This window comes from Myotis daubentonii, chromosome 3, assembly GCF_963259705.1.
Source record: "Myotis daubentonii chromosome 3, mMyoDau2.1, whole genome shotgun sequence".
NCBI lineage: Eukaryota > Metazoa > Chordata > Mammalia > Chiroptera > Vespertilionidae > Myotis > Myotis daubentonii.
This window is the reverse complement of record NC_081842.1, coordinates 190591514-190604448: the sequence shown is the minus strand read 5'-3', so window position 1 is coordinate 190604448 and position 12935 is coordinate 190591514. Positions and strand designations below refer to the sequence as shown.

General features: G+C 48.5%; 1 protein-coding gene across 4 annotated transcripts; it reads left to right on the top strand.

The window, feature by feature from the left end:
- The first annotated feature begins 8600 nt into the window (after positions 1 to 8600).
- C3H1orf210 (chromosome 3 C1orf210 homolog) lies at positions 8601 to 12448 on the top strand. 4 transcript variants are annotated; one of them, XM_059689834.1, is made up of 3 exons: positions 8601 to 8743; positions 11437 to 11549; positions 11694 to 12448. In XM_059689834.1, the coding sequence occupies exons 2-3, from the start codon at positions 11531 to 11533 to the stop codon at positions 12014 to 12016; spliced, it is 342 nt and encodes a 113-aa protein (XP_059545817.1). In that variant the 5' UTR covers positions 8601 to 8743; positions 11437 to 11530; the 3' UTR covers positions 12017 to 12448. The 4 variants fall into 4 exon arrangements, with proteins under 4 accessions (XP_059545817.1, XP_059545816.1, XP_059545815.1 ...); XM_059689833.1 differs by having other exon boundaries at positions 8678 to 8818; XM_059689832.1 differs by lacking the exon at positions 8601 to 8743 and adding an exon at positions 9583 to 9603.
- Positions 12449 to 12935: the final 487 nt, after the last annotated feature.

The following is a 12935-nucleotide window of genomic DNA, read 5'->3' as shown; positions in this document are numbered from 1 at the left end:
TTTTCAGGGTGTCTTGCCTTTAAGGTACACCAGGTCCTTGCTTCACCCCAGATCACTCTGAAATCCTAGAACCAATAGCCTACGACACAAATGACTCATTGTTTTTCTGCTTCAAACCACAGCAAGCCTACTTAGAATACAAAGCACATTTTATGAGAGAAAGCTGCCACCCCAGGCCACAGCCACACATTCCGGCAGCATCCACCGCCTGGGTGAATCACAGGATTGCTTCCCGGTTGGCCAATCTCACTTTAAATGTTGTTTGAGGATAAAAGCTAGCGATAGCGACAGCACAATAAACCTCATGACTCATTCGACCCAACTCCCACCCTTTTTACCTGAAAACATATTAGGGTTTTGCCATTTCCATTCTTGCCTCCACCCTGATGAAGGGGTGCTGGTGCAACAAGATGAGGGAGTGGGCTTCTGGGCCCCATGGAGAGAGACATGCCTCCTTCCAGGCTTACGTAGTGCCTGCCACCAGAGGAACCGCCCCAAACTCTAGGGATTTCAGGTGGGCAAGGATGTTTCCGATTCCCATAGAAAGCAGGAATGTGGGAGAGATGACTATTCCTATTGTGTGGGGAGGCAGGTCGGGGAGGGGGCACCATGATGGGGACGCGCTGTCCAGCTGGTCAGCCACCTCTGGCCATTTGCCTGGCATGACATCCCTCTGGTGAGGGTGTGGTAGTTCCCTGCCAGGTCTGCTGAGCTCTGTTCTCCTAGACCCAGTTACCCCAGAGATAACTGAACAAGGAGGGGGCACAGACTGCTACCTCATTACACTGGGTGCGTCTGATGTCTGATTATATATCCAAGGCGGCAAGATGGAGCTGGTGGCTTGGGACGAAGTTGTCCCGTGAACCTGGATGCTGGATCTGATGTGGTAACCGTTTGAGGTAATTATACTGCAGTTTCAGGGTGGTGTGTTTGGGGATGTAAGAGGCTTGGTGAGCTCTCCCTCAGGGCTTCATGGAATACCTGACAGACTCGTCCACCTTGAGGAAGTGAGCAAACCCTAGAAGCTGCAATCTCAAGGCATTTCCTTAGTCTCAGGCCTGGGTCTGGGAAACTCCTCTGGGGATATAACCTTTGAGCTTACCTTAGCGCAAGCATGTCAAACACGAAGGCTAACACGGGCCCTAGCCGGTTTGGCTCAGTGGATAGTGTCGGCCTGCCCACTGAAGGGTCCCAGGTTGGATCCCGGGCAAGGGCACATGCCCAGGTTGCGGGCTTGATCCCCAGTAGGGGAGCGTGCAGGAGGCAGCCGATCAATGATTCTCTCATTATTGATGTTTCTATCTCTCTCTCCCTCTCTGAAATCAATAAAAAATAAATAATAAACAAAGGCTAACACGGGCCAAATAAACAAGGTGTAAGTGTATGCGGGCCGCAAAAAAAGCGAAAGCTTCAATTTTCATAGAAACGTAGGTTTATTTCGAGAGACAGGCTGAATACAAATGGCTGAAATAAGTGAGTAATCATTAACATAAAATAATAGAACATTTTAATAAAAATTAATATTTTTTCTTGAACATTAACTTACCAGACACCAAATGGCTGCACAAATTAATAAGCGTAATGCAAATAAACCTATTTTTCTTGTTTTCCAAAAGTGAAATATTTCCTGTTGCACATACCAAACAAGTCAGTACAAGACTAATGACGTGGCAATCGGCTGCTAAAATATTCGCTGCTAGTATTAGTGGAGGAAATGGTGTGCCTGTGCATAAGGTGCGTAAGGGAAATGAATGCAACACGATTATAGTAATCAGTCATTAGTGAACGTTGTAGTTCGTTAGTAATAATTATGTATAACAGGATATTGTAAAAATTAAGTTACGGAATTTTTATTAAAACGTTTCTTACATACGGTTATATTGGCTGGGCTGCAAAAATATTCGTTGTGGGCCGCATGTTTTCATCAAGCTTCAAGCCCAGTCCCCGCTGAATGCTGGGGACTCCACATCATCAGTGGCAGAGCAGGAGTTGGGAAAGGCCAGCCTCCGGGGAGGGAGGGGCTGAACTGCTGGGTGTCCTAGGGAGGTGCTGACTCTACAGCCAGGAGCCTGGGAGTGGCTGGAAATGGAAACGGGCAGGTCCCTTCAGAGGTTGCAAAGAAGAAGGGGTCCTCTATCTAGTCAAAGGAGCACCTGTTTACAATAGAAGAGAGGTTCCTGCACTCAGAGTGCAAAGGGTTAACACCAGTTCTTAACCTGGAGGGAGCAAGTGAGCCCCCTGGAAATCTAACCATTCAGCAGACAAGTTTTTATTGGGTACCTACTACAAGCCAGGCCTGTGAGCATATTTGTGACTGGATGTACATGTGCATTTCCCTGGTCCCATCAGCTTCTCAAAGGGGAACTACAATATCCCTAAGGCGAAGACCCCGGGTCCGGTCTGCAGCAGGGAGGGGTTGGGTCAGATGGAGGAGGAAGTGCCTGCGAGGTGGGGAACCCAGACACTCCCTTCTTTTTCTTGCTCACCATTCATTTCCTTTGGGAAATATAATCAAATCTTTGAAAGGCCGAGGTAGCTTTCTGTCACTCCAAATGATTGTGAGGAATCGAACACCTTGATGGCAAATCTTACTCATGGGAGCTAAGAAAGAAATTCTGAGATGTTCTAAAATAATTCACAGTGGCCAGAGATCGAGAGAAAGAGAAGGAACTATTATTAATCAATTAATGGCTGCAGACCAGCTAACAAAAGACTTCTCGCATTCCTGTGTTGCCTGTTGGAATTTTGGATTAATTTCCAGGTGGCTATTTCCCAAGATTATTTTAGTTAGGCCCCATCTCACTCCAGGAGCGCATCCCCCCTTCCCAGCCCTGCACCCCTGCCCGCTTGTTTACAAAAGGGCTTACCCGACTGCTGCCCCAGCTAACCTAGAGGCGTGGACATTTCTTTATGAGGACTCAGCTATCCCAAAGCTGGTCCTCTTTACCTGCCCCCAACCCTTTGCCTATAGCTCAGGTAACTTCTTTCAGACAGGTATACCTGTCTTCTCCCTTCCACCCACTTGATGTATAAAAGGCTTGCACAACTCTGGGATGGGGGACGGACGTGCTGTCTTTTCTATGCAGCCATGCTGTTGGTGGTTTAGACTCCATGCCTAAGATCCATCTTGGACTAGCAATTTTGGCTCGTGAAAACTTTTCTTACAAAAGACTTTCAGCTGTGGAAGTTAAACATTTTTAGTTTAACAGAGCAAAGGGATGTAGTTGGGATATGTAACTGGAAAGATGCTGGACCTAGAGTCAGAAGACCTGGATTCGAATACTGACTCTGCCATTTTTTAGTAGAGCCATTAACATGTTATCATGAGACCTCTGATGCAGAAGGTTGAGTTAATCACACGCTTCAGATAACAGTAAGACCCCCATAGGTCTGTAGGCTCCACCTCAGAACCACTCCATGGTTCATATCCCTGGGCAGGTCTTTATCAAGAATTGCATCTCCTGGAAGCCTCCATTTCCTTATGCCACCATCTGCTCATCACTTCTTACTTTTTCAACTTCATCTCTCTATTCCACCAGCAATTTCTCCTAAAATCCATTGATCCTCCCCACCCTGTCCTCACTTCCCTCTTTACTGGGCCCAGATTGCATGGGCCACCATGGTATCCACTTGCTTGCCTACAAATCCCCACCCTCTCTCCATCTTCTCCCCACCTGTACTTGGAGTGGCTAGAAAACAAAGACACTTAATCACCCTAACTGACTGCTCACCCCAAGGTGCTACCTGGTGAGCCTATCACATGCTGGCAGGCTCTGGATGACCAATTCACACCTTCTCTTTCCCTTTGAACCCCAGAACCACTGTACTCTCAGCTGATGACATTGCTTCCTGTTTCTCTGGAAAAACAGAAGCCCTGGGAAGAAAACTTCCTAAGGCTCCCATCATTTCACCTGTATGCTCCGCCTTCCTCAGAGGGACTCTCCCTGCTCCTGCCCAAGATCAACCCTCCACCAGAGCACTTGACCCCGTACCCCTTGATGCCTTCAGGACTTCACACCCTTCTCTCTCATCCTTCTGCAACGTCAATTTCCTCTCTCTCCTGGATTATTCTGGCCAGCCTACACACATGGTGTAACAGCTCCTAGCCTAAAAAAATATCCTCCATGATTGCACCCCCGCCTCTAGTGACTGCACCACTTCTCTGCTCTTTTAAAAATTTATTTATTTGAGAGAGAGAGAGAAAGAGAAAGAGAAGGGGGAGAAAGAGAGAGAGAAACATCGATTTGTTGTTCTACTTATATATGCATTCATTGGTTGATTCTTGTATATGCCCTGACTAGGAATCAAAGCTGCAACCTTGGTGTTGTCCTGATACTGAGCTACCCAACCAGGACTTCTCTGATCCTTTTATAGCAAAATTCTTTGAAGAAGTGGTCACCACTTCCTCTGCTCCCATACTTGGTGCATTGCTCCAGTCAGGCATTCGTCCCCAACACTAGTGAAACTGCTCTTACCAAAGTCACCAGTGACCTCTACCTGGCCAATTTCAAAGTCAGTTCTCAATCTGTATCTCAGTTGACTTATCACCAGCATTTGACGTAACTGCCAGGTTCTTGCCCTTGAAATACTTTCTTCTCTGGTCTCCAGGACACTCTCTCACATGTCTGCCTCCCACCATGCTGCTGGCCATGCCTCAGTCTCCTTTCCTGCTTCTCCTCAGCCCCTCTCCCCCTCCTGCTGTGCTCTAGAAGTCAGCCCTCAGCCTTCTTCTCTCTTGACACCTAGATAACTGGCTTTAAAAATCATCCACATTTTGCTGCTGCCCCAATTTTTTATTTCTAGCATTTATCTCCCCCTGCATTCTGGCCAAATTTATGCTACTGCCTACTTAGGATGCTACCTGGATATCTCACAGGCATCTCACATCTAACATGTCCAAAACTGAGGTCCTGGTTGCCCTCCCAAACCTCTCCTTTCTGGAGTCTTTCCACTTGAGTGAAGGACATCTCTATCCTACTAGCTGCTCAGGACAAAACTTTGGAGTTCTTCGCGGTCCCTTTCTTTTTCTCAAACCTGGCATCCAGTCAGCAAATCACATAAGCTTCACCTTCAAAATATATCTAGGACCTGAGCACTTCTCCCCATTTCTACCTGAGCACCCTGAGGCCACAGCCCCTCTCTCCTGGATGATAGTAACAGCTTTCTAACTGGCCTCCCTGCTTCTACCCTGGCTCATCTAATCCATTCTTTACACAGAAGCTGGAGGATATTCCCTCAGTCCTCTGCTTAGATCATCAATGGTTTCCCATCTCATGGAGGGAAGGACCTGATGAGGCCCGACATGAGCTGACAGCCCCCTAGGGCAACTCCTCCCATGTCTCCCCACTTACTGTGCTCCATCCAGCTGGGCTCCTGACATTGCTTGAACAAGCCAGCCCTGCTCCTGGCTGTCAGTCTTTGTCAGGGCTGTTTTCTCTTCCTGGAATGCTCTTCCCCTAGATGAGCATGGTTGCTGTTTCCCTATTATTCAGATCTCAGCTCAAACATCCCCTCTTCAGTGAGTACCCCCTTTTTCTGACTAATGGAAAGTATCAGCCCCCTTCACAGCTCTCTATCACCTGAAGCTATTGTATTTTTTCATAGCTGTCACCGTGATCTGAAATGATCTTATTTATTTCTTGTGTATTGTCTGTCTTCCCCACCAGAATGAAAGCTGTATGGTGGCGGGAACTCTGTCCCCAGCAGCTAGCACAGTGCCCACTACAAGGTTGTCAGGGCCGCCATGGAAGGTGGTAAAGGTTGTTCACGGCACTGAGCTCTGGCTGAGGGGCTAGTGGTATTGATATCCAGCCTACTCTCTGCTCTCCATGCTGTGGGGGACCCAACAGGTCATCCTCTGCTATATTCTAATGCGTGTCTATGGGCTGGCTGTGGCTCTGTGATGGGTGACCAATAAATACTCATTAAACAAGTGACTGACTGACGGATGTGCAGACCTTTCCTTGCTCTATTCTGTGGAATGTCTTGCTAATTCCCTTCTTACGGCTGTGTTTCTTCATCTATTATCAGGCTAATTAATATCTAATAGTGTAGTTATGAGGATTAAATGAAATAGTTCAGTAAAAAGCTGGCACAGGTATGGTTTCATTTGTAGGAAATATCCAGAGCAGGCAAATCCATAGAGAGAGAAGGCAGATTTTTGTAGTTGCTGGAGCCTGGAGTACAGGGGAAATGAGTGAGTGCTTAATGGGTAGAGGGTATCCTTTGGTGTGACAAAAATATTTTAGAACTAGATACAGTGATGGTTGTATAACCTTTTGAATATAATAAGTGCCACTAAACTGTGTACTAAAATGGTGAATTTTTTGTGATGTGAATTAGGTTATGTTATATTAATACCTCAATTTTAAAAACAAACAAACAAAACAGCACAGGTGTTCAATGAATACCTTTTGAATCCTATGATTTCCTTGCTTCAAAATCAAAGCAAAACCCCCAAACGTCCTGACTCCTCACTGTCCCATCACGGGTAGTATTCACTTTCCTCTTATTCACTTATTTCAGAAGGATTTATTGTTGCTGTTTTAGATGTTGGGGACTTGAAGGGGAATGAGACAGATGCAGACCCAACCCCAGAGTTTCCAGACTCACAAGAGGCCCTGCCAAATAAAGAGAAATTCACAGTAGTAGAGGTCAGGGCAAAGGGAGAGAAGTGCCAGGTCTGAGGGGGCACCGAGGGTGGGAGGAGGAACCCAGACTAGGGAGAGTAAGGGAAGGCCATCTATATAAAGATGGCCTAAACTAGGGTCTGAGCGATGAGTAGGTCTGGGAGAAAATCAGCCTGAGAGATGATGGACAATTTGGGGGAAGGGCTGAAGGTGAGGGATAGGGGAAATCAGGGGCCCCAGGAATGAGGCATGCAGAGCCTGGGAGATGGAGCATGGTGGGTTCCAGGAGTGGAGAACGGTTTGGTGTGGCTGGAGGAGAGAGTATGAAAGGCAAGCACCAGATGGGGTGGGAGACCTAGGAAGGGGCCATTGGAAGAGTTCAGATTCCATGTTAAAAAATCCAAGGCCCTGCAAGGCCACAGTTCTGGCTTGCCCCACTTGCCACCCCTGGGCATAGTCCAGTGATGGCGAACCTTTTGAGCTCGGCATGTCAGCATTTTGAAAAACCCTAACTTAACTCTGGTGCCGTGTCACATATAGAAATTTTTTGATATTTGCAACCATAGTAAAACAAAGACTTATATTTTTCATATTTATTTTATATATTTAAATGCCATTTAACAAAGAAAAATCAACCAAAAAAATGAGTTCACGTGTCACCTCTGACACGCGTGTCATAGGTCCGCCATCACTGGCATAGTCCTTGTTCGGGTTGTGGCCTGAGGGACCCTGTGAATCCTGTGCCCGCATGGCTTAGCTCATGCAGTCCTTCCTTACATAGTCACCGAGAGCCTGCCCTGTGCCAGCTGCCAGCAAGCTAGAGACTGTTAACACTTGGTTCCACCCTAGAGAGCTTCTGGGTTAATGGGGGAGGCAGCCCAGGAAGAAATTATAACCGGACAATCAATGGGTCTGTGCTGCCTGTCACTACTTGAGTCAATTAAGCAGAGACAGAGTTGAATCATATGAGCATTTATTCCAATAATGCTGGCAGCATGGGAGAGCAGCAGGTCATCCACAAAAATCTTCTCTGCCCCCCAGCATAGCCAGCTGCTTATATTGGGTAGAAGGACAAAGATTACGTGGGGAAGTAGGCAAAAGGGTACAGATGGGGAGGGTGGGCCAATGGGCTGCATTTCCAGGTGAGCTCCCAGGTCCCACGTGCAACGCCCAGCCAGGTTAGAATGTGTCTTCTTTAACCAGAACAAAACAATCACAGTTAACAGAGCATGGTTAATATTTCTTACCATTATAGCTGGTCTCCAATATCCTATTTCTGCCCCTATCAAAATCACTACAGGATAAACAGAGAAATGCTGTGATAAAGGGTGCGCAGGGCATGCAGGAGAGGGAATGATGAGAGAGAATGCTGGGCATCTCCACCCGGAGGGAGCAAGCTTGCCGGGGTAGACTGAGGGCTCTGGGAAAGTGACTCCTGAACCGTCTCTTCAAGGACAAGGAGTAGAACAAAAGGGAGATTCAGAGCTAGCTTTGTGGGGTCACAGGATCCTTGAGATCCAGATGAAGGCTGGACACACATACACACCATAACCACCCCCCCCAAGATACATATACCATCCCCAAAAGACCTTTGAACTCCCACTCCCCATTGACCTTCACATCCGCTCTACACACACACACACACACACACACACACACACACACACACACACACACACTAGCAGGCAATTTTGAGTGTGTCCTTGGCCTCTGGCTTTGCATGGGAAGAATGCCCAACCCCCCCCCCCCCCCCCATCCTCCCTGCCTCCCGGTTCCGGCGCACCGCCTTCACAGGTCTGCAAAGCTCCCTCTTCAACTCCGGACTTTGTACCTGTCACCGTAAAGTCATTGCTCATCTGGGCCGCCAGCCTGAGCAGCAGCCTGCTGAAGTGCCCGCCCCTTCTAGGGCCCATAGGACCACCCCTTCCTCTCAGGATCCCAACTGCACCAGCCCACCCCCTCTCCCCAGTAGTGGGGGTGGGGGTGAGGCCTGTGCCATAAGGTTCTCCGCAAAAGCTTGGGAAGACTAGTTAGTCCTCCGGGTTGTGGGCGTTGCCTCCTGCCCAGCCCTCCGCCCTCACCGGCAGCTTCAGCCCCACCAGGGGCGTCCCCAGGTGAGTCAAGCCCCGCCCACTGTCCGCCCGCCCCAGCCGGAAGCTTCCTCCACGGGCTGTGCACAGTTCCTACAGGTGGGTAGCAGAGGGGAAGAGTTGGGGGGCTGGGAGGAGGAACCCACAAATCCCTGAGGGCTCCTGGGAGCAGGAAAGGAGCTACAGATCAGGGTGGGTGTGTGTGTCTGAAGATCAGAGGAGGTGTGTGTTTGTTAGTGGAAGAAATGTGACTTGAGGGGGTGGGGTGACCGCCTGTGGGTGTGAGGAAATGTCCTTGGGAAGAAACCACAGGGACAGGGCACAAGGAAAGGAATAGGAGTAAAAGAAAGGTCAAATTGAATTCAATTCATTTCAATTTAACGGAATCTTGTGTTTTGAGGACCCAGTGCACAGTGTGGGGCCCACAGTAGGCACCCGCTGAATGTTACTCATTTACCCGTCCTTTCTAATCCCTCACCCCCACTCCCATATTCACTCTCAGCTCTGTCCCTCACTCAGCTCACAAACGGGCACTGAGCAGCCAAGTGCCAAGCGCTCTGGCAGTCCCAGGGCCCAGGTTAATCATCCCAGTCTTTGCCCTCAGGGAGCTGCCCATCTAGTAACTGGCCAGTTCTGACTGGTAGTTTATGGTTTAGGCCAGTGACAGGGGTCATACAGAGGAGTCTGGGACAGCCTCACCAACTGGCGTGGCCTGATTTAGCATTCGAGATGGTGGACTCAAAAAAACTGAGAAGGGAGGGGGTGGCTGAGGTGGGAGGTGTCTGTGTGGGGAGAGGGAACTGTGGGAAGAGGAAGAAGAGTTTGGCCTGAGGGCCTTGTGCTGGCTTGTGTGGCTGAGGAATTTGCATGCAGCACTGGGTGTGGTGAGCTCTTGGATTTTTAAACAGGGGCGTGAGGGGGTCAGATTTGGGCTTTAGGCCCATCGATCTGGGGATTGGACTAGAGATGGGGCGAGACCAGTTGGGAGGTTATTGTTAGAGTAAAGGTACAAGATGAAGGCAGCTTGGACTGGGGAAGTGGCAGTGGGGTGCAAAGGAAGGGAATAGTCATTCCAGAGATATTTAGAAGAACTGATGGACTTGGTGACAAGTTGGTGGTGAGGAGGGAAGATCTCATTAAAGTATTGGTGTAAAAGACTATGGGGGAGTACTCCCCTAAACTAGGTGCTGATCTCCTAGGTACTTTCTTAGGTTGGATACTCCTCCCCAGGAGTATCTGATTTAGGTACTCCACCTGCAGATAATCTCTAGCCCTAGCTGGTCCTCCAATGGGTACTTCCCTAACCTAGGTGCTCTTCCTCTAGATCAGTGGTTCTCAACCTTCCTAATGCTGCGACCCTTTAATACAGTTCCTCATGCTGTGGTGACCCCCAACCATAAAATTATTTTCGTTGCTACTTCATAACTGTAATTTTGCTATTTTATGAATCGTAATGTAATATCTGATATGCAGGATGTATTTTCATTGTTACAAATTGAACATAATGAAAGCATAGTGATTAGTCACAAAAACTATGTAATTATATATATGTTTTCTGATGGTCTTAGGCGACCCCTGTGAAAGGGTCCTTCGACCCCCAAAGGGGTTGTGACCCACAGGTTGAGAACCGCTGCTCTAGATACTCCCTAGATTCAGGTGTTGCCCCCCCCACCCCCCCCTTCTGATTCAGGTGCTCCTCCAGGCATTTCTGAGTCTAGTCCAGTGGTTCTCAACCTTGGCTGCACATTAGAATCACCTGGGAATCTTTTTAAAATCCTGATTTCTGGGCCTCATCCTCCGGAAATTCTGTTTCTTTGTTACTAATGTTGTGGCTCCGCCCCATAACAAAGAAACAGAATTTCCGGAGGATGAGGCCCAGGAATCAGGATTTTAAAAAGATTCCCAGGTGATTCTAATGTGCAGCCAAGGTTGAGAACCACTGGTCTCTAGATGATCTTCTCCAAATACTCCCTTAATTCAGGTGCTCCTTCTCTAGATCCTCTCCAGCCCTAGCGGTTCTCATCCAGATGATTTCCTGATTCAGGTGGTCTATATTTGGCTACTTCCTGATTACCGCCTCCCTCTGAGGGCTCAGGTGAATAGACAGATGTGCCTCGAGGTCTGAGGGTAAAGGTGGGTTAAGAGGGGCTCCTGACTCAGGAGCAGAGGGGCCAAGTCTGCCCTGGCTGTGCCGAGACCCCCTGCTCTGGGTGAGGACTGGCACTGTCTTCCATGTGTGGTTTCCACTTTGGCTTGTTAACTCCAAGCAATTGCTGTTGTCCAACCTCTGGGAGCCAGGACTGCCTCTGCCCCTACCTCCCATCCTCAGCTTACCATGCAATATAGCAAACTGGGCCCTGGATGGGAACTTTGGCTGAATTACTTGACCCTTCTGGGCCTCAGAGTCCTCATCTATAAAGAGAATAATGTTTACACCGACATTACAGATTGCTGTGAGCATGGTACCGGGATCATACAGTGTGCTCAGTGTAAGTTCCAGCATTGATTTATGTTTCCAGCCACTTCCAGAGCTGGACCCTGCAATACTTCCTTCCAAAGAGCCAATTTCTCAGCTTGTTTCTCTCCTGTGAACAACTGTTTATGGTTAGTTGTCCAGTCCCCAGCGTTTGTGTAGCACCCTAACACGACTGTGAGTATGGCCTGCTACGTGTGCGCTGTGGCCACCCCTGACAGCCACACATGTGTGTATGTTTCAGGATCTGTGCCCCAGGCCTGCCTATCACCTGGGATCTGCTTGGAGCCAGGGCTCTTCTGGCCAAGCCAAGGCTCACGGTGTCTTCCAGCTACTCCATGAGTGACACAAACCAAAGTGAGTAGCAGTGAGGGAAGCTGAAGAGGGGGGTGGTTTCCCCTTAGATGCTGGGGTTGGGGGAAAGACCCTGCCCCCACTCCTCTCGGTTTCCCCAGGGAGCCCATCTGGAGCCCATTCATAATGCTGTTCCTTTCTCTGCAGCCATTGTGGGACCCTCGGAGCTCCCCATGCTATCAGCCATGACCCCTGGGCCAGGCTCTGGGGCCCGGGCATGGCCTGTGCTGGTGGGGGTTGTGCTGGGAGCTGTGGTCCTCTCTCTCCTCATTGCACTTGCTGCCAAATGCCACCTCTGCCGCAAATTCCGCCTCAGCTATCAGCATCGCCCACTGCCCGGGACAAGGAAGGGGATTTGTCCGGAGGCCGGTGAAGATGAGGATGATGATGGTTTCATTGAGGACAATTACATTCAGCCTGGGGCCAGCGAGCTGGGGACAGAAGGTAGCAGGCACCATTTCTCCCTCTGAGCCACGACCTTTGCACACCCTTTGCCTGACAGCTTAAGAATTGTAAATACTACAATGAACTCAGGGATGGAGGTGGCTAGGATTTAAGAGCTGACCAGGGATTGAGCAATTTTCCCAGCCCTGACACTAGCCACCAAAGTGACAATGCCCCTCTCTTGCTCAATAACTCTCAGTGGCTCCCTGCTATTCTCAGCATAAAGCCTACCAAGGACCTGACTATGGAAATGAGGCCTCTGTCAGCCTCTTGGTTTGCATTCTCCCTACTTAACTAGTTGTTATTATATACCAGTTGGTAACATTTTAGCAGATGAAAACCAGTGTGCCAAGTTTCTTATTGAAATTTTTTCCTATCAATACCGTGGGTAATCTAAATAGTTATAATATATTCTGTTTTTCACAGGTACTAATAAATCTATTTTTATTTCAAATAAAAATTAAAAGTTGCTCATTTTTATTTTCCTGAACTGGAACTTGTGCATAAAAGTGTTCTTTGTCACGGAGCTGGAAGATGCTGCTCGGACACGCCCAGCCTCCAGTGAGCCCCTCCCTCTCAAAACCCTGTGAGCTTCTCTCCCATCACCCTTGCCACATTTTACCTTAATCTTCATTGCAGTTTGTACTTATTTTTTACTGTGCCTGTCCTTACAGCTAGACTGTGAGCTCCCTGAGGCCACAGGCTATGTCTCATTTGTGTCCTCAGAGTCTTGCACAAGGCAGATGCTAAATAAATACTTGTAAAATTTATTGAATTACCGTGGGCTCAGGAGTAAGTAGGTGAAGGATAAGGGAGTGCAGTTGATTGTGAAAAACTTGATTAAGAACCTGACAGGAAAAGATTAGGGTCACAGCTGCTGGTGGAATATTGGGGCAAGGGAGACAGTTGAGCTTCCTTGGTTCTTTGCTTCTTTTGCAAGCAATG